This window comes from Pangasianodon hypophthalmus, chromosome 12 (genome assembly GCF_027358585.1).
Source record: "Pangasianodon hypophthalmus isolate fPanHyp1 chromosome 12, fPanHyp1.pri, whole genome shotgun sequence".
NCBI lineage: Eukaryota > Metazoa > Chordata > Actinopteri > Siluriformes > Pangasiidae > Pangasianodon > Pangasianodon hypophthalmus.
The window spans coordinates 8754613-8776550 of NC_069721.1; the positions used below are offsets into that span (position 1 = coordinate 8754613).

The 21938-nt window shown below is 41.1% G+C and overlaps 2 protein-coding genes across 5 annotated transcripts in view; both read left to right on the top strand.

The window, feature by feature from the left end:
• Positions 1 to 9222, top strand: part of wu:fj29h11 (uncharacterized) — a 43113-nt gene extending 33891 nt beyond the window's left edge. For 3 of the 4 annotated variants that reach the window (XM_034309418.2, XM_034309419.2, XM_053238759.1), the window contains exons 32-46: positions 179 to 363; positions 2204 to 2463; positions 2578 to 2791; positions 2943 to 3120; positions 3230 to 3356; positions 3463 to 3546; positions 3659 to 3844; positions 3949 to 4217; positions 4380 to 4525; positions 4633 to 4717; positions 5826 to 5934; positions 6428 to 6562; positions 6999 to 7244; positions 7965 to 8127; positions 8223 to 9222. In XM_034309418.2, the coding sequence (XP_034165309.2) occupies positions 179 to 363; positions 2204 to 2463; positions 2578 to 2791; positions 2943 to 3120; positions 3230 to 3356; positions 3463 to 3546; positions 3659 to 3844; positions 3949 to 4217; positions 4380 to 4525; positions 4633 to 4717; positions 5826 to 5934; positions 6428 to 6562; positions 6999 to 7244; positions 7965 to 8127; positions 8223 to 8796 (2961 nt within the window). In that variant the 3' untranslated portion in view covers positions 8797 to 9222. The remainder of the gene's footprint in view (positions 1 to 178; positions 364 to 2203; positions 2464 to 2577; positions 2792 to 2942; positions 3121 to 3229; positions 3357 to 3462; positions 3547 to 3658; positions 3845 to 3948; positions 4218 to 4379; positions 4526 to 4632; positions 4718 to 5825; positions 5935 to 6427; positions 6563 to 6998; positions 7245 to 7964; positions 8128 to 8222) is intronic. The other variant, XM_053238760.1, reaches the window with a different exon arrangement.
• A 1578-nt stretch (positions 9223 to 10800) lies between these two features.
• Positions 10801 to 20031, top strand: bsk146 (brain specific kinase 146). The gene is made up of 4 exons (XM_026914487.3): positions 10801 to 11014; positions 17475 to 17700; positions 17796 to 17998; positions 18908 to 20031. The coding sequence occupies exons 2-4, from the start codon at positions 17529 to 17531 to the stop codon at positions 19709 to 19711; spliced, it is 1179 nt and encodes a 392-aa protein (XP_026770288.1). The 5' UTR covers positions 10801 to 11014; positions 17475 to 17528; the 3' UTR covers positions 19712 to 20031.
• Positions 20032 to 21938: the final 1907 nt, after the last annotated feature.

Consider the following 21938-nt stretch of genomic DNA (forward strand, 5'->3'; position numbering starts at 1 on the left):
TTTTATTTAATTTAAATGATATTTGTATTATTTTTTGTTTTTTTGTTTTTTTGGTGTTGCTGTGTTTTTAATTTAGAAATTTCTGTAAGTATTATTAAAACAATTGTTGCACAATTCTCTATTAATTTCGCTACATATCTTTATTTTTACCTCCTTCCATCTTCTGTTATTTGTCAAGGCATCGAGCCCATGGGCAGCGGAGGCTGAGCTGTGGCCCAAAACTGCAGATAGACTGTATGTCATAGAGGATCAGCAGTGTGAAGAGCTCCACTCACTGATAACGGCAGATCAGCTTCCCACTGACATCAAAGTGCAGCAAAGACAAGCTCTGATCAACCTGCTGGAGAACAACTGGGACACTGGGTATGACATACACACACACACACACACACACACACACATGCAATCTCCTAAACATCTTCACAGTGTAGGATTACACAATGCTGTTCCTCACATAAGATTCTCATCACGCTTCCTCTGTAAAAGACCTGTCTGTCAGCCAGCTGCTCTAATCCTCCTAATCTGCAGCTGATTGTGAAGCAGAGCCTTTCGTCTAGCCGTTCATCTTGCGGTCAGTCTGTTATTTCAGTCCCATATCTTTTCACTTTCCGACTCTCTCTAGACCATATTCCTGAAATCTGATGGCCTACATTCTGTGTAGAATAATGCTGAAATGCAGGTGGCTGGATGTTAATGGGGTCATTGTCACTGTATTATCCCTTCTGATCACGTAAGCTTAGTTAAAATACAAACACTAGACCTCCTTGTCTGGGTCATGGTGTGAAGCTCACTGGATTTATGCAATTCATTTAATGTATCCTCGTTTTTAGGTTTATTGTTTCACAAGCCAAATCTGGCTAGGGCTATTTGTGATGGAACTGGAGTTCATATTCAGAGTGATGATCCTTGGAGAGAAAGATTCAGCACATGTCACAACACACTGCTGGTGTAAGAACAGGGGATCATTTTAAATGAATAGTATGGTGTTTTTATTAAACCTATTGTATAGAAAAAGTAGTCCTATCTGTGAATGGATACAGTATACCGATTTAAAGCTTAATTTACAAATACCTTTGAAAGAAGAATACATGGTTCACATACACATGTGCTGATTCACTTCAGCAGGCTTCCATTATGAGAGCATTTCAAATAAACAGATTCTCTATGCTTCGTTTAGAAATCTTTCTCTGTGGTAATCGCTTATGTGCTACAAATGTGGTAGATGGAGATTAGGTTGAAAAATGCTGGACCATTCCTTTACGATGGTTTCAACCCATTTAGGCTTTATGAACTCCTCCAACCCTTCATAACTGCCTTTATAGAATTGTCGATGCTGCTAGTCATTAAGACTAATGACCAGGCACAACAACGGGTCTGGGAATCACTGTCTCATTGTATCAGCGCGTATATCACCTCTTTTCCTCTTTGTGCTGCAGCATATGAGTCATCAAGCCGTTTGAGCAGGAGGAAACAGAGCAGTGTATTCTTATACCCCATAAATCTTCATCAAAAATCTAATCCTGTATTGGAAAGAAAAAGTTCTCTTTTGTGCCCCATATCCTGTGTGGCATCATATACTAGTTTCCTTAAATGGCTACGTAAGTAATAAAACACAACGGGGCATGTGGTAACAGGAAAATAGTCGCCAGTGGGGTGTTGTGGTGAGTTAACCATAACCGTACATCCTGAATTGTTTTATTCCTGTTATAACAGTAATTTTCGAACTGTTTTTTTTTTATTCATTAGAAAATTTAATGTCATACTTTTTTTACGCTTTTATACTTACATTTAATGTTTTGGAACCTCTGTGAAACAAATTAGTTCTTGTTATCACTTACATTATAATAGCTATAAACGATGTCTTTTCCTCTCTAAGTTCATTTATTTATTTAATTTGAGTAACTGCTTTATCCTGGTCAGGGTCATGGTCCAACCCGTGAACACTGGGCACAAGGTGGGAGAATTCGCCCCTGATGGAATACCAGTCATCACTCTCTTGAAGTTAATAAGACAAAACAAAAATGCAGCTTTAAATGTGACTGAGACACCACAAAGCACCAAGTCCTCTGTCCTGAAGACTTTTTTGTGTCTGAAAACAATACGGACCAGCCTGACCTTGGCTGTTACAAAGAGCTGACACCACTAACCAATCAAAATCAAGAAAAGCTTTAAATGATATGCATGCATGTTTTCTGTGTTTCAGAGAGAAGTATGCTCAGTACCTCAGTGCTCAGGTGCTGGACAGTCAGGGCCGCACCCTAAGAGACACCAAGTCCTCGTTCTACTACCACCTCACCCAGTTGGCATGGGTGCCTGCCTACAAGCCCACACAGGATGGGAAACACATTGTGGAGTACTTGATTCCAAACAGGGTGTATCTCTTTTCTGACAAAGTGCACAGTCTCTTGGGATCCCACGTATGTTACGTAAACCTGGATCCCAGCGAATTCTCCAGAGCTGTAGGTAAGCAGGTGTCTACACGTCCTTCTGCCTTCTGCGTAAGAAAATGGACCTGAGGCTTGTCTTTTTCCATTTGGAAGATTAATGAGGACTGTTGTAACTGTGGTACGTGTACAGGGATGAAACACACTGTTCTGGTGGATGAGATGGTCAGCTATCTGAAACGCTGGTGTACGAAGGAGTCTGATGGCGGCGAGGCTGAAGGAGCCGAATTCAACACCACCGTGAAGCACATCCACTCCGTGTACCGCTACTTGCAAGCAGAGTGCTCCCGTGCACAGCTTAAAGAGCTCTTCCAGCACTCACCTGCTGTCTTCATAGAGTATGACAGGTCAGAGATCAAGAACTATACTATCAAGAAGCACACTTTCTTTCTTCTGAGAAAAATCACAATGATATTAGAAGTGATACAGTGGATAAAAGAAGAGTGAGCTAGTCTCTAAAAGCTAATGTTTTACTAGTTCTCTTGTATATGTCATCAGGAAGGACGAGTGGTCTTCAGGACGCTTCTACCATCTCAAAGACGTGTGTTGGCGAGATCCAACAGACATGTTTGTCAGATATAAGGAGCTGATCCGCAAGCCAGACAGCAGGGTCCAGGAACCTAAAGTATTGGCTCCATTTTACAGCAAATTGCAGCAAATGGATGAACTGTTTACGGTGAGCCTCCAGTTTTAGATTTGTGCAGTTGCTGTGTGAAAGAACTGAAACTGTTGCATTGTGTTTGTTCACATTTCGAGTGAAAGCTTTTTGTGTCTTGTTTTTATAGTCTTTGAATGTGGAGCCCAGTCCGTCCATGAAGCAGTATGTGGACCTTTTGGAGGTTGTATGTGAATCATCGCCACTTCCCGCAGGAGAGGTGCTTCAGGATATCTCCATCATTTTTGCCAGACTGGGTGGGTGTTTTTATGTAGTAATCACATTAAAACAGTTTCAAAGTGAATATGGTTCTACAGATTGCAATACAGCTGATATTTTGGGTTTGGTTCTTTTTAACAAAAGCCAAAAAATGTAAGCAACCGCATGCGCATGCAGAGCAAGAACCAGACAGCGAATTGAACCAGCACTACTGCAAAACACTGAAAGGTGAGAGTAGGCTAATGACATTTATTCAATTTCATTTTAGATGTTTAATGTTGTGTCCACTTAAGCTTATAGCAAATTGGGATGACTGCTTTCTTGGTATCATTTCTGCCAGCGATGGTGTCTCGTATGAAGGTGTTTCCTACCAAGACACAGGGTTGGGTCACACTGGCCCGGAAACCTATGATAGCAGACAACCCAAGCCTTGAGAAGATCTTCAAATCTTATGCAGAAGTTTGCCTACTCAACCTGCCCTCAGCTCAGAAGAAAGCAGCCAGAAACCTTAAACCAAACCCAAAAGGTAGTCCAGTGATATAGCAAATATTTGTTTAAAGATGCAGTATGTCATTTTTATATTGGAACAAGAGTATAATAAATACTGGGTATGAATTGTATTTCTCAAAGGCAAGCTGCATGAGGAGAAGCTGGCCTTCAGTGAGAGAGACCGAGAGCTGTTCCTGCAGATCTGTGGTGTGAAGAAACTCTCCCAGTGTGTCACCACCGAACCCCAGACGGAGAACTACAGGCCATGTCCAGCTATGCAGAACCTGGTGCGTGACCTCATCCCGTACATCCAGAGGTTCATCTACCACCATGATGAGCTCAGAGAAATATACGAAGATCTGAAAGAGAGTGGAATTGGCCAGGAGATCAAGTCGCTGAGCTTCGGTCAGGTAAGCATTCGCCCTTCTTGTCCATAACCTCCTAGATTCGAAATTTGCCATTCCTGGCTGCAGTGCCTGCTGAGTCATTGCTGGCTATTGCATCATGTCCTTTTAGTAGAGGACTGAAGAGAGCCTAAAGAGAGGATTGTTTTTTTTTGTTTTTTTTTACAGGTGGGAAAGCTGTACATTTATTACCGTCTGGAACAGCCAGATGCGAACACCATTTTAGAGAGCGAGGACATCATATGTCTACTGAAAGACAAGAAAGAGTTGTACATTCAGAAAGATCATCTGTCATCCAAAATGGCCATCTGCAGGTATTTCTCTAGTGCTCTGATTATACAAGGTCACATAATGCATTGTCTTTTACAAGACTGGAACTCTGGTTTGTGGTTAAGGTGTTATTGTGCTGCTCTGATTGCAGAGAGCTGGTGAAACTGTTCACCACAGAGAAGAGCTTTGTGGAGGAACTGAAACACTTTCTCGAGGAGCTTGTTATCCGCATCAATGTAAGCACCTTCACCACACTCAATGTAGGACTTTTTGCTGAAATACTTGTAGATTTCAGTACAGAACTCGTTCCAAGATTCTTTCCAGTTTAAGATGTCAATTAAACAAGGAATACCTGCTGAAATATTTCTTACATCCACACAAAACAATACATTTCTAAAATCCGTACTGTATTTTCATTGGTAAAATGTGTGGCAACATGTGAAAACCCCTCACATTGTGAAATTTTGACATTTTCCATTATATATATAGGTTTGAATTTAGAGTTTCTTTTGAACCAAAATATATTTCTCTTTCTCTCCAGATCTAGCATTCTAAAAGTTCTAGCATTTTAAAGTCTGGTTAGCACAAAAGTAAAAATGGTGAAAATTGCATTTAAAGGAGCATCAGAGACATTTTAACAGCCAGTATCTGATTACAAACTGAATTGATTAGGCTTATCTCCTTTTAGCTACGACACATAGCTGTTCAATAACTTATCAAAGTGTGACATTCACTGTGTGAGGAAATCTCACTTATCTAGTTTTAGGCATCTTCACCCTCTTCATCTTTAGTAGTACAACTAAACCATATAGGCACCATCACGGTTCCACATAGACAGTCGAATATAAACAAACTAACTATAAGCAAAATCTGGCTTCTGGTTAACTCATGTAGGTAGAAGCGCTAAATGTAGAAGGTTATTTTTGCCCCGTAATGGCGAGCCTCTGATCTCCCTGTCCTGAAGGAAAGTTTTTCCAAAGCTGGGTGTCTGGCTTCTCGGTACACAGGTGAGTCATCGCAGCTGTGGCTTCAGAGATGCTCTGCAGTAGTGGGTCATATCTCTGGGGGATGCGTCACAGTCACCTGGCAACTGGAACTGACGCGCTGATTGAACACGCCTAAAGACATTCTAATTATCACATCAGGAGGCCAGAGAAGGAAACGTCTGGAGGAGATAACTTAATGTGACTGAGCGTGAATCATAGCATGACAGGCTTATTGCATCCTCCTTATTCACAGCAGGGATCTGGCAGTCTATATCAGATTTATTTTCCATTCAAGTCTGAAAAAACTTTTGACCTGGGAAGCAATTGTAATGCCATTTTGGTTTATTGTCTCATCTAGGATACAGATTCTTTGAAAAGATTGCTGGATAATAAAGGCATTAAGGAGCTTCCAGAGGATGAAGAGCGATGGGAGGTTCCTGCACCGCTGGAGACACCCGAACCCAAGAGTAAGCTCCAGGCCTGGTTGTGAATTACAGCTATAGGGTAGTGAAGCAGGGTCACACGTTCCCGGTTCTGAAGTCTCATATGCGGCACATTTGCAGCTCTGACATGCACCGCTGCTTTAATCTCAGCACCGTTCTCTTTCCAGTACTCTGTTATTTTCCTTCATCTCCTATTCGTGTGCTGCACGCACATGGACACACAGACTGTGTGGCGTGCTCATATGCTAATAGGGATTTGTTCGGTGCAGTGCTCACTGACATGAAAGAGCAGCTGTTACCAGGGCTGCAGGAGTGCAGAGGAAGGAGGGAATCATCCCTCGCTCATCCTTTCCTCCAGACAGGAATCAATAACCATCACACACATGCATACACACACATATATATTCCATTATTCTAACCAGGTTTATGTGAGTAATAAAAAGTTGTGATAATAAGCTCATTTCATTTTAATACAGCGATCTGCTGCTTAGCGATTTTTTTTTTCTTTTGTTGTTAGAGCTCTTTGCCATCAGCTCATCAGGAACTGTGAGTACACAGGAAGTGGAGATGAACACAGAAGAGGAGGAGGATGATAAACTGCACTCCTGGCCTCCAAAAGCATCTATCAGCAGAACAGGAGGCAGAAGCACAGGTGCGTGCAGAGACTCTGTCACTATTTGCTAGATCATATGACAGGCTGTGCAGGAACAAGCTGTTGCTATGCTTTAAATACAGAAATACAATAGGGAAAGGTTCCAACTCCATAAAACCCACAACTTATACTTTTTTATTTGTGGTATTAGCTCTCAGATTAACTTCTGTGTAACAGGGTTTTAGCCTTAAATGCGCTTTTTAAATTTGCTTTCAATAAAGGCATCTGCTAAATGCTGTAAATGTAATTTTTAAAATGCTTGATACTGATGATACTATTCATTCAAACTGCATTTATCAAGTCAAATTTTATTGTCATCCCGACAATATCCACGTACAGAGTGAGACAATATGCCGTGTCTCTGTAGCCAGGATGACATAAAGTGCAAATAATGTGACGATTTATGTTCCTCATCTGTCTACTTGTGTGTACGCAGGAAAAGGAAGCCAGGCAGTGGAGGCAGTAATGAAGATGTGGCCTCCTCCAGCACCTCCAACCTCTTCAGCTCCTCCTGTTTCTCCTGCACCTCCTGCTCACTGGGGCTCTGGAGCTGAGAGGAGCTCTTCCAGTACAAGTGCTCAGGAAAATACGGCAGAACTCCAGCTACACCCAGAGCCAGGCGCTCCGAGTATTCAGGGAATTCACGGACACAGGTCAAGTGGGAGCATCCCGCAAGCAGAAGGTTAGTGCTTGAAAAGAGCAGGAGCAGAATGTAGTAGATTTCCAAGGATGTTGGAGTAACTGTTGTTTCTCATTCAGATATTGAGTTGCAACCCTATTTTACGGTGTTTAAGTGACAACGTGACAGCCATCCGTTCATTTTCTGTGTACACGTGTGACACAGAGCTGCCATTTACTTGAGATTTTTTCCAATTCCGTGCAAAGTAGCTATGATGTGGTAAAGCGACAAATCTAAACAATTGGTTCAAATGATACCTCGGATACCTATTGTGCGTATGGTCCGACCTTTTCTCAGTTCCCCACTCACAACTTTAGTTCCTACCTGCAGTTAGTTCCCATTTACTGTTTGACGTGCAGAAATGGAAGAAAAACCTAAAATTGTGGTTTCATCTTATCCTGTCATGACCTCCAAGAAAAATAAAGCTTGGTAGGAAGTAATAGTAATTGTTGGTGCCACTGGTGAGTGTCCTAGCTAGTACAAAGTCTGGCATGTAGAATGTATCATGTAAATCAAACAACCTATTTACAGACTGATTGTGTTATTTAATTTGTGTTTAACTAGCTAGCTTTAGAGGCTATATATAGCTACTACAGTTTCTTATTAAAACTAAAAAAAAAAAATGTTGTTCACACCAAGTGTAAATGTAGGTTTATTCTCAATCTTGAAAAATCTTTCTAGTGATTTTTTTTTTTATTATTATATTATTACATGTTCCCAAAGCTGCTGGGCTGGTGGTCCAGGGTGTTGATGCTTCTAATGAAGCCCATGCTGGGTCCAGTGTGGCTCCTGGTGAGCAAGCTGAGGCCAGTGTGGACCAGCCAGAAAGCAACAGCACTCCATCTACAGCAGGAGAACAACAACCCACACTGCAGCCTTCAGAGCAGTATGTTGTTTTACTTCTATCTTACTTAATGTAAGATCTGTTCTCTACATGACATCTTTGTCATTTCTGCAATTCTGTTGTTCTTCTGTATATAGGGTTCATAAGCCATTCCAGCCTCCAGAAGTCATGGCAAGCCAGTTCCAGGGAAGTGTTATTCACCGTCCACCCATGCCACTGGACAATGCAGTATGGACCAAACCGACAGTTGCAGAAGCAGTGCTGGAGGACCTTGCCCTAGACTTCAGTTTGCCCAACGCCCTGCAGGTATCAAATGGATACGATGACAACGATGATATCGGGAGATGGGGAGAGCAGCTGGTCTACTCCTTCCTCAACCGCTGGCGAGAAAGCGGAGAAGGACCACAAGAGATCACCTGGTCCAACCAAAGGGGTGAGAGCGGCCAGCCGTATGATTTCAAACTGATCTTCCCAAGTGGCTGTAATATCACGCGAGAGGTGTTTGTGGAAGTCAAGACAACAGTCAAGCAGGAGAAGCACTTTATTCACTTGTCAGCCAACGAGCTCGACTTTGCACTGAAGGAGAAGGAAAAGTATCACATATACAGAGTGTATGGTGCAGGAGATCCACAGCTAACCCGTCTCTGTCGCATCAAGAACCTTGCCCAGCATCTGCATTCCAAAACACTGGAACTATTTTTGTTTGTGTAGAGTGAAAATATTTAAACCTTTTTATCAGTTGCCTGTGTAATTTTATTTTGTACTAGTGACTTTATGCACTGTCCGCCTTTGGGTTTGGTCCACATTTTACATGGTTTTTATAATACAGGTGTAATTATAGTAAGATCTTTTAGTTATTTATACTTCTCTGTCTTGTGTTCTTTGAAATCAAGTCCTTTATATGTTTTATAATTTAAAATGCTAAATTAATAAGCACGTTAAATTTTTTAGATTTTTTGAATGTGAAATGATAGTTTATGTATGCCAATTTTATCTTTATTAAACCAGAAATGACATGTTAAGTAATAATTATTCATTAATTATTATATTCATTAATTATTATCCATTAATCAATATAAAGCCAGACTGTCTTACTGACTGTTGTGATTGTGTTAATTAAACTTTAGACAATATCGGGACATTGTTTTTTTTAGTGGGTTCTTTTGCGCCCTGCAATGGACTGGCATCCCAGTAAGGGTGTGTCCCTGCTTCGTGTCCAGTGTTCCCGGGACAGGCTTCAGATCCACTGTGACCTTGACCAGGATAAAACAGTTGCAATGAATGAATGAATGAATGAATGAATGAAATAAGGAAAAGATACTACATGTCAAATGACCAGGTAAATGACCATCACACCCATGTTCTTTTTTGAACAACCCTTACCAGATTTAGTCCCCCTTTGCTGTTATAATAACCTCTACTCTTCTGAGAAGGCTTTCCACCAGATTTTGGAGCGTGACCATGGCAATTTGCCCATGTAGCCATAAGAACATTAGTGAGGTCGGGCACTGATATTGGATGAGCAGGTCTGGGGTGCAGTCAGAGTTCCAGTTCATACCCAAGGTGTTCAGTGGGGTTGAGTTCAGCACTTTGTGCAGGACACTGAAGCTCTTCCCTGCAACCTTGGCCAACCATGCCTTCATGGACCTCGCTTTGTGCACAGGGGCATTGTCATGCTGGAAGAGGTTTGAGCCCCTGAGTTCCAGTGAAGGGAAATTGAAAAGCTACAGCATACAAAAACATCCTATACAATTGTGTTCTTCCAACTTTGTGGCAACAGTTTGAGGAAGGAACACGTGGGTCAGGTGTCCACAAACTTTTGTCTATATAGTGTATGAAGACCTGACTTCTCAGCTGAATTGAGGCAGTCAGCAGCAGGGAAAGCCCCAAAATGTTTCAAATTTTTACCAACATACTGACATTTTATGATTTAGGTTGAAGCAAAATACACTTTAATCATCTTTACAACCAAAATATATGTTCAAGACATGGTTCAAGAATGTTATTACACTTAGCTATTGTCCTGAATAATGTGTGAATAATGGTGGTACCACTTAGAAACCATGAAGATGGCTTTGGATTTCAACTGATATGAACAGTTTTGCTACGATGGCTTTGGACCGCAATTGCCACAAAGAGGTTTGCAATCAAATCTCCATCAGCGAACAGTTATAACAGATAACTTCAACAGAATAGACTTCATGTGAAAACTATAATGAATTTCCTGGTTACACAATTGCACTTTTTGACCACAGTTATAGAAGATAAAAATATATAAATATTTATAAATGATTATATAAATTATTAGATATAAATTATATCTGGTGTCACCCAGATGAGGATGGGTTCCCTTTTGAGGGTGGTTCCTCTCAAGGCTTCTTCCTCATGATGTCTCAGGGAGTTTTTCCTTGCCACCATCACCTCCGGCTTGCTCATTAGGGAAAAAAATTAAAAATGTACATCCTGGATTTATATATTTCTGTAAAGCTGCTTTGTGACAATATCCATATACACAAATAGAATTATATTACATTATATTGAAATAATATGTTTACAACATAAACACAGCACAGTGTTCAGTGTTTAGCTGCTCCCTGCATGTCGCCTCTGCACAACACCTAAACCCTGTAGTACAGGGATAAGAGGGGCGTGGCGCTACCTGCAAGCTGCGCTGCTATTGGCTGATTAGCAGAGAGGCGTGGCTTCTAGCATTCGGAAGCCTTGGTTTTCAGCTCGAGAAGGACAATAGCGGCGGAGCGGAGAGAAATTACTGCACAGTCTGGACCAGTGAAACACCACAAATGCGGATAGAGGAAAAACAAACACACGCCGGTATTTGGGCAAGAAGGGAATGTCTGGTGTTTACTGAGGGAGGGATATATATTTCTGGCTTGAACAGGCAGAATAAGAAACACGGACTGATTTAATGGTGAGTGCAAAATAATATTATACCATTTAAAGTGCAGTTTTAATTATATTATAGCTATTAGGATTTTCTTCATTTAAAATGACTGTTGATGGTATTAGGGTCTATTGATGGTATTAGGGTCTATTGATGGTATTAGGGTCTATTTGATGGTATTAGGTACTACACTGACTATTTGTTTATTTAAAAAAAAAAAGGTTAAATATTTTCATCTTTGTGCCTGATGTGCTCCTAATGGTTTCTGAAGTGTGTTTCACCCAGTATGGGCTCGTAGTTATTAAAAATGTGCGAAGAAGCTGACCAAGGTCGCAGTGATTCACATTAATAATGAATAGCCTGTGCCATTGATTTAACAGTAGCGCCTCGGCTGTCTGTGCTCCTGTCTGCTGGGGTTTCAGGGCAGGATGAGTCAGACCCCCTGTAGGTCACCTGGGTTACAGAAGCACATTAAACCCCCCTGATGACCCAGGTCAAACTAAAAAAAATATGAAAGTGGCTTCATTCAGCCTGAATTGAAGACTATTATGTAGATGAGCAGTCTAGTCTACCTACCTGTACCTCTATAGGCCTGCAACATACACACACACACACACACACACACACACCCCTGCTGAAAAAACAACAGACACCATCACAGAAATTCTAATGGTTTCCACTACAAATACCATTACAAACCAATAGGTTAACCACTAAAACCATTATTGGTCCTTAATGGTATCCACTAGACATAACATGCCACCAATAGAAGGCAACGCATTTCCAGTAGAGACCCACAGAGACCATTAGAGTTTCCATTAAAAACAATACACTTTCCATTATATTCCATTATTCCATTTCTGTTGTGTTTTTTTCCCAGCAGGGACATATCTACACATTGTGTGTGTGTGTGTGTTTACTGCTCACAGTCTGAACATGATATGGGAATTGTGTTCTTTCTAATAACACATCTTAGTGTCGGCTGCACACGTCAGGCTTTAAATGCTTTGTACTCCTCATTAAATACATATGAGGAGTGTAATGACGAAACTGAGGGCCTTTTCCAAAGCCTAGACCTAAAGAAGCATTTTCACAGTGTAACCTCTGTCTGGAAATCTTTGTTTAATATTCTAATGCAGACACACCTTGGTACGGCCGATGTGGCGGATGCTTTTTTTTTTTTTTTTTTTTTTTTTTTTTAAATAAACTGGTTTATGAATAAGGCAGATATCAATTCAAGCACAGAGCTGAGTAGTTGAGGGTTAAGTACAAAACCCGTACCGTTGCTTGTCGCTAGGGTCAGGGTAAAGGTACCTTTATCTTTTGTACCATTTATATGTATTTTTCACCTGCGCATGAAGATATAGCTTATGGTTAAAAAGGGATTAAAGGTACATAATTAGACAATAATGACCTTTTAGTGTAGGGGTGTCAAAGATGTTTTATTCCATATCATATCATCTCATTGTAGAAGTCCATATCATTAGTATGTTAGTAGCTGACTTCATTGCTCTATTTTCCTCATAGTGGAATAACAGAAACATTTTAAAGTCTTTAAATTCAATTATGGTCCATGAGATGATTTTAATTTATAACACAGACTCTAAATACATTTGGTGGGCCAGATTAGAACCTTAATGGGGACTGCCTGCTGTAAATATTACATCCCGGTTTTAGAGTGATGCTTTATACATACACTATATGCACCTTTGCAGGAAAATATACAAAGGTACAAAAGATGTAAGCTTGAGAGTCAGTTTAGTACCCTTTCTCTGAGAGTGCAGGGTTTGATTTCACCTGATTCAACTCCTCAGTTAATCATCAGGTCTAGTAGCTGCACAGTAATTAAACCATGCTGGACCATACTAGCATTGCTGATCTCACGTGTGTGGACTGATATGGAGACTGTGTGTGCTCCTAGCGTGTGCTCCTAGCATCCGCAGGTGTGTGTCTGTGTGTGCGCATGTTGCTCTGATCTCTTTTTCACACCCCTGCAGTTTGAACACAAGGTGAGAGAGTAACAGCTCTGCATTAATGATTCAGGAGGTGGATGAGCTCCACAGGCCCTTTTGTTCTACTACACCTTGACTAGCTACATTTGTCTGTAGTAAATAAAACATACAATGACAGTAAATTTGACATTTATTGTTCATGACCTACTGAAAATTAGATACTAAATGCCTGACCCAATGGAGAGACCATTGAGAATAGTGCTTAAACTGCCAAATTATGACATAGTAATTTATAAATAGAAAAAAAAACAAAAAAAAAACTGAAGGTCTCCTACTACTAGTGCTAATTTAAAGTGTCTGATAATATTTTTCTTTGTATATCACATATATGGTTGATTTTAAGAACTGGCACTTGATACTTTTGTCTGTAGAACTGCTTATAGTGTTAGTTTGAAAAGGATTGGTTTAGGCTTACATAACTCTTTGGATCATTAGATGAATAAAAAGCTAAATTATCAAAAGAGCCACTGGGTTTAGAGATCTGTTATCAGTCCTTTGAACATTTCCAGTGTTCAATGATTGAATTGATGTCTTATCATTTGAAACCTGCCTGCTCATCTGTATTGCTTCTTTGATTCAAAACGCTGTGTTTTGCAGATAACCATCCTTCTAACTTCTAACAGCAGAACAATTTGTAGCTCTGCCCTTTTTAATTTGAGGTTTTCAGTTGTGTTAAATGCTTATGTTGTGGTCTCAAGCAAATTCAATGACTGATTTTTAAGCAGATGAGAGTTGTGTGGCTGAACAGCTGGAAGGTTGGCCAGCTCCTGTGCTGTCAGTAATGTTTGATACCAAAGGCAGCATGCCACCTCAGTGACTCTGAGAAGTAAAGCCAATGAGCATTGTTATCCTTGGCTTTGAAGAAGTGCTGGAGCTGCACAAGGCCATGAACCACCTGGTAATATGTGAGTTGATGTATTTCACCCTGGCCATCCATTGGTGGGCTACATATTTCGTAACAAGTGTCTTCTGTCACTCATTTGGTCACTGGTGCTTTTCACTCAACTGCTACATATTTTCACAGTGTACGTGAAATTTAGTGTCCAGGTTCTCTTCACCCAATACCAGGGGTGCTTCTAGCCAAACCTCTGATGAGTTGGCATGAAAAACAAATGCCCTATGAAGTTCCAGGTTAGTTTTTGACAACCGGCTGGAAGTTAGGGCCCCTTCTATTTGGCAGAATGAAGGCATGGCACCAGCTCTCTATTCAGGTTGTCTCATTTTTCTTAGGGGATTATGCTGGAGGAGTGACAGATAAATGTCCCATAATAAATAAAACCACAAGAAGAACATGGACCTCCAGTTTTGTTGTGGGCTTCTGGAGGTTTTTCACTAATGGTCCTTTTTTCCTCTTAAGGTGGTGGATCAGAGTGGTTGGCCAGGGGCAATAAAGACACCTGGGCCCCTGTTGTAAGTCTCACATACAATTTACTGCAGAGAAGGTAGACAGAGGTTCAGTTGACTTTTTAAAGAGGTCAGTGTGCTAAGCCTGCTCACCTTTCTGATGCCCCAGTTGGCTTTCCCTAAGCAAAATTTCTCAGTGATGGTATGAGTTTCCTGCCAGGTTGCTTCACTAGATGAAACTTGTGATATCGAGCTCTCCTGTAGTAATCCCTATGCTGTTGCACACTGAGTCTGGTCTTCTCTATGCTGTTCCTTGTCTTGTACATGCTTGATAACCAAATGGTACAGACAGAGCTTCTGAGAGTGGGGCCTTTGACTGTAAAACAACTCAAGCAGCAAGAACACTGTGAGGGCATAGGGCACCTTCAAGACAGCAAACAGCACATAGCATAGCAGGTGGTCCCAATGTGTGTCCTCGGACATTACCCACTACATCATGCACTTCAGGGTCTGGCTGGAGCATTCCGCCCGTGTGTCTGTGGGTGGTATGGAAGAAAACCCACAAGTCTGTTATCAGCTGGGACATAAATGGGCTGAGGTGGTAGGTCAGACCACAACTTTACTGAAGAGGAGGAGCAGCTCATTTTCTGGATATCATGTGGAATAGTACACAACCCCCAGTGTATTCATGTCTCTGGTCTAAAAACTTTCAATCGCAACTCAATGATGGGGAGAGGCACAAGGGAACAGTGGTCTTGCTGGGTACAGGCTGGTGGGATTTTGGAAGTGGTGGTACCCATCTTAGCGGCCCAGCATCACACTTTTTTAGTAGTTTGCAATGCTACAGTTGCAAACTGAGAAACAGCAAGGCTCGAGTGACATAAATATTGTAGTGGGAAAGCTGCTCACAGGAGCTGAGAGATTAGAGCCCACCCAGTGGCTTCCCTATGTTTTTTTATCCCCAGCCTGTGTTTCCAGAGTCACATACTTGACAAGTGAAATGCCACATGAATAGAGAAGTGACTGGAATGAATCCTCACATAAGGGTTGTACATTCCAATGTTTCAGGATTCTTTTTTTTTATTGTTTAGAACAGGAAGCTGAGAGGAAATGGGGTAGCTATTCAACTAATCTGCATCCCACTGCTACCCTAGAATCATTATTTCATTAATTGTGTACATCATTCTCATGATGCAATAAGATTGTAATGTATGTAAAGGCATGATGCAACAGCTTTTTTAGGATGGTAGGATGCAAGTAACTCTATTAGGAATATATATCTATATATATATAAAAATATAAATATGAGAGAGAGAGAAACATAGGCAGACAGAGTTAGTATGGATCCCAGTGCTGTACTAAAACAGGCTCAGTCAAGAAAAAGATATAAACTTTTACCAAGGTCAAAAACTTGGCACTCAAGCCTGTGTTTTTTTTTTTTCTGGGTGGCATCAAGTTCTCTAGAAAGCACACTGACTACATGGAAAAAAGACCAGCTGGCCAATTTGATTCCTATTTTAAAAATTATAAGGAGACTGTAATGAATGCAACTAAGTATCTTTTTAAAAGTAATATGAAAAATCATCTATTCATATATATATTGTTTTTGGTGGGTACCAACATCTTTGTCTTGACCATATTTAGACTTATGGTCAACGTGGATACAAAATGGGTTTGAGACCGAGAAGAGACCAAGATCTGGTTTCAAGAACTGCAACCATGGGGGATGAGCAGATCTTTACTCAAGAACATAAACAGAAAGAAAAATAATTACAAAGCAAGAACAAGGACACAAAGACAAAACATGAAATGGACTATATAGACACTGACAGTGACACTGATTAAGGAATTAAGAAGTGATAATGAAGATTTAGTGCCAGGAACCATGTGGAACCATGTGCACCTGTCAGCAGTGCAGAAACCAGTGCAGAGTCTCCTAGGATAGAGACTCACTGACCGAAATGTTCCATTAAAGTCATATTCAAGCTGTAGCCACTGCACAATTAACTGAATGCTGCACACATTATCCAAATGAGTGAACAAGTACTAATATGTAATCTATTTCATCTATTAACTGGCCAGTAATAAAACCCTGTTATGCATAATCACCTGTAAAATCTTTTAAATCATTTTCCACAGTGCAGGAGACACATATTCTGCGTCTGCATCTGTTTAACTTAAACACATGCACGCTGACATTGTGTTTGACCTAGTGAGTCATATTGCTCCAGCTTCCATTTTATTGCGTCGCTCTCAGAGTGCAGAGTGGTGGTGTGAATATGTTGGATTTCTGCACAGCTCTCAAAGCTCACCTCATAAATCCTCGCTTCCACCCTTTTGGATTGCTCTCCTGACACAAAGAAAAATCTGAACTGGATTCCCAAAGTAGGACATTTCCCTGTGATAAGATGACGAGGGAGAGTAATTGGACATGACACATCACATCAGCCTACATGAATAGGATCTGCAGCTGTATGCTGTAACCTGCAGTGCAAACGAAGCACTCTTGATCTGCCGGCAGTAACAAATGGTCCTCTGTGTTTACATCTGCTGCAGTGCTACGAACAGTGAGAGAGAGAAGGTGCTCACCATCACAGTCATAACAGGATTAGATATCCTTACTCTGTTAAAAGAATTTTGTTTTTGTAGCTGCGAAACAGAGGTCAAAAGGATAAGCACAGAGTTTGCGCAGTGTTCCTGCTCATTGAAACTGTGGACTTATGCAATATTCATTTAATTGTAATGGTTTATTCCTACATCAAGTCAAACAGTGCCACTCTGCTGTACAATGTAATGCAATTTCTCTTGAAGAATGAAAGACGTTCAGTTGCAGTCTTGCATGACAGTAACTGCTGCTATTTTGAGCTATACTGTAAGACAAGCACAAAGACTGACGGGTTAGATGAGACTATATGAAGCCCCTATCTTCAGAAACCATCTTGCATATCTTCACACTAATTACTTTGCCTGAAGCAAGGCTTGAGCTGAGAGAATACAAAATGTACAGATAATTAACTGTTCAGTGGACTCTAGGGAATATAAAAAAGTACATCCCTGGAATTTTAATTCCCTCTCTGAGTGTGAATATATTGTGTGTGTGTGTGTGTGTGTGTGTGCGTGTATGACTGCAGTAACGTTAAGTGGTTGCCAGCACTCTCACTCTCCACACCTGCTCCTGTGGAAAAATGAGCTCCTCTCCTGTCGTGTCTCGAGTGTCTGTCGACATCCTGGAGGAGCTGCAGCTCTTCGCCGCTCAGAACCTGGAGAAGCTCGAGGTTAACAAGTACTATGAGGTTATCCGAGAGCTGGGTAAAGGCACCTATGGCAAGGTGGACCTGGTCATTCATAAGATCAGAGGTAAACAATGGTCCTTAATACTAAATAAATCCATTTTGTAAAGAATATGCACTTTTATATGATTTTGTTCTTTTTTTCCCCTCTCCTTAACCAAGGTACCAAGATGGCACTAAAATTCCTCAAGAAGAAAACCACTAAGCTAAAGAGTTTTTTGAGAGAGTACAGCATCTCACTGTACCTCTCCCCATGTCCCTTTATAATCAACATGTTCGGTATTGCTTTTGAAACAGAGGATTACTACGTGTTTGCACAGGAGTATGCCTTAGCAGGGGATCTCTTTGACATCATTCCTCCACAGGTAATTAAAATTCCATCCATAGAGTGAATCATTCAGAGTTGTAGACTCTATATTATAAAAATCTCACAAGTACTGGAGATGAGCAAAGGTTACTTATGCTTTCATATTCTGAGGAGGCTCAAGTAATTTGCTAATAGATACATTTTTTTCTAGCAAAGTAAGTATTTCTATTTACACCCATTTCGTTGGCAAAAATTTAGGAAGCTTTGTTTGATCATGACCAAACATCTCAATGTAATTTTGGCACACACAGATGAATAGGAGCCCCTGTGGAAGTAACTGCAGTTAGTAGTGCTTGGACACCTTAGTGCTTGGCTATATACACTATATGACCAAAGGTTTGTGGACACCTGACCATCACATCCATATGTGCTTTCTGAAAATCCCATTCCAGATGTAGTCCTTCCTTTGCTGTTACAATAACCTCTTCTCTTCTAGCTTTCCACTAGATTTTGGAGCATGGCTGTGTGGATTTGCCCATTCAGCCACAAGAGCATTAGTGAGGTGGGGCGCCGATGTCGGGCGAGGAGGACTGGGGTTCATTTGGTGTTCCAGTACATCCCACGGGTGTTCAGTGGGGTTCAGGTCAGGGCTCTGTGCAGGTCACTCGAGTTCTTCCACACCAACCTTCACAAACCATGTGTTAATGGACCTTGGTTTGTGCACAGGGTTATTGTCATGCTGGAACATGTTTGGGCCTCTTACTTCCAGTGAAGGGAAATTGTAATGCTACGCAATACAAAGGCATCCTATACAATTGTGAGCTACAAACTATGTGGCAATGGTTTGGGGAAGACCCACATATGGGTGCGATGGTCAGGTGTCCACAAACTTTTGGCCATAAAGTGTATTTGCATTATTATTTTCATTTTGTTTTTAATAATATTTTTATTTCTGTTATTTATTCAGGTGGGACTTCCGGAGCCTGTGGCCAAGCGTTGCGTCCACCAGGTGGCCCTTGCCTTGGACTACCTGCACTGTAAGAAGTTGGTGCACCGCGACATCAAGCCAGAGAACGTGCTGCTCTTTGACAGGGAGTGCCGCAGGGTGAAGCTCTCTGATTTCGGCATGGCGCGGTGCGCCGGCTCTGTGGTGAAGCGTGTCAGTGGCACCATTCCGTACACAGCTCCCGAGCTGAGCGATGCCTCCCAGCGTGATGGCATCTGTGTAGACTACAGCACAGATGTGTGGGCCCTGGGTGTGCTTCTTTTCTGCATGCTTACTGGCAACTTCCCCTGGGAGAAGGCCGTGCCCTCGGATACGTTCTATGACGAGTTTGCCCGCTGGCAGCGGAGGCCGACAGGCACGGTCCCCTCGCAGTGGCGCCGCTTCAGTGATGAGGTGCTAATCATGTTCCGCAAACTACTGGCCCTGGAGAGGGAACGCCGCTGCTCTGTCAAGGAGGTGTTCGCCCATTTTGGCCAACGCTGGATGCTGGATGTAGAAGCAGGCAGAGGCGGGGGAGGAGGACACCACCAGGTGGCGCACAGCTCTTCTTCAGAGGAGGAGGAGCTGCTGGTGGACCGGATGAAACAGCAGACCCTCTCACCAGGCAAGAATGGTCCAGTGGAAGCAGGAATGGCCGCTCATCACTTCAGCTCAGTGTCCACCAACAGCTCGGTGTCATCCACTACCAGCTATGAGCGTATGCCCAGAGACAACGCCACCAGCAGCCGCATCCTTGTCACTACACCGATCGAGATCTGTGTGTAGAGCTCACCACCGTACATAAACGAAAACACGGTTTCCTTACCTGATAATACATTTTCTCACACCTTCATAAAAAAATTTATCGCATAAGTAAACCATCTTTCAAGGGTATTATAACACCGCTGAGTGTGAATGAAGCAAAAAATTAGATACACCCTCTAATTTATCGAGCTGGTTTTGTGATTATTGTGAGTTTTTTTTTTTCAAACAAGGACACATTGCACTCTTTTGGGAAAGATCTTCCTCAGTGGAATTCCTTTAAGAAAGGAAGTGCACAGAAGCTGCAAAATAGACTAATACAATAGATGCACCACTAAAGCAGATCACAAGTATTTAAGAAAAAAAAACAAAAAACAAAAACAAAAAAACTACACAATGTAATTGAGCACTGATACAGCGGATCTAGAGTAATGATTAGGGCTAGACCAAAACATATTCCTTAAAGCAATATATGATGCAAAAAAGCATGTGGGAGAACTGTTTGGATCTACATTCTTGATATGGTGTATTGATCCATTTTTGGGTGGAACTGGTGACGTGAAATGTTTCTAGGACTTATATTTGATGTCAAGGATATCTTTCAAAACACATTAGGGAGAAAAAGGGATGTTGCTTAAAGCGTGTGCTTCTGCGTGAGTGTGTTTGTGTATTTTGTAGTGACTTGACATTTAGTTATTTCAACTGGTTTTTTTTTATTGTTTGATGTCTATATTCAGAAGTATATTTTTACAGTTGATTTGTAGGTAATTTAATGGTTTACATTTAATTTATTTTGGTACTCTGTTGAAGCGCTTGTGCCAAGCCCAGCTGGCATTGTGCAGCCTCACTGCGATGTCTATGACTGTTTATTCCTGACAGCTTTAAAACAGGATAGAGAAGTGGCACTGAGGTTGGCTGCTTATTGTTCTTGGCTCAAAGGAGTGACAAGTGGAACAGATCTCATGCCAGTGAGAGAGAGCAGAGCCTAAAGCCAGCTGTCAATTTTATCAGCTTTTTTCCCCCATGCAGAATTTAAGAAGGATAAAACTATTATGGTGCAGTGGTTAAGCTTCTTTGCCTGTACTGAAGGTTATGAGTTCAAATCCTGAAGCTAGCCACTATTGGCCCATTAACCCTCAACTGCTCACATATTTGATTGGATTGTGCCTCATTTGCCAAACAAGTAAATGTAAATATAACGACTATTGTTTTTATGTCTTTTGCATATCCGGTATTACCTTTCAATCCAAGTGAAGCCCTAATGACCTGCATTAATTACGCTGGTTTCACAGGGGTGATGCAGTATAGTTTGAGATGAGAGGAAGATTTTTTTTTAACCTCAGAAAGTGTCGACTCGCATGACCAGGTTCATCCAGGTTGTTGATTGTGACCAGGTTCGAGATCCATTGCCGGATCAGTGGGTTGCACTTTGCCGACCAGCCCTCGATGTCAAAACAACATATCTATTTCAAGACTTACAGGTACAAAGGAAGTATTTTTGCTGATTCTCTATTATTTATTTCTATTGTTTTCCTTACAAATTGTTACATATATTTTTTTGTATATTGATTTGAACTTTTACAAGAAACAAATGACAGTGGAGTGCACACGGACGCATCTACCAATTGCATGAAACAAGCATCCTAACTAGGAAAAAAAAAATCTGTTGTAAATTGTGAGAATTGTTGTAATGTGAGTTTATTTTTGCTGTAGCACAATTTCTTGGGGACTGTTCCAGAGTCAGATCAATGGTATAATTTAGAAAGTTTAGGGCTAAATTATAAAAAAAAAAAAAAAAAAAAAAAAAAAAAAAAAAACAAGGCAGATGATAATTGTTAGTTTTCACTGTGTTGTATTATTGTGCTGTCATGTTGTTGTTGTTGTTGTGTTTCTGTTTCCTCAAACCAAGGACTCCCTGAGAAAAATGTTCAGTAATGTTACAATTGAGAGTTCTGTGTACAAAAGTGCCATGATTGAGATGAAATTGAATCAGCTTGAGTTTATACCTCACTGAGAATTGAATCTGGTTATTGTTGCACCCCTGAGGGTTGGATGGAATTAATACTTTAGATTTTCACTGTGTTTGTGTGTATTATTTTTCCCCCTGCATGAATTTATGACGTGCTGGAGTTGTAAAGAAAAAAAAAACACATGGTTTAACGTTGTACTATTACTTCGTAGACATGTAGAAGCAGGATGGATGTACTGTAGCAATCTGCACACACAAACACACACTACTTTTTTTCCCCAA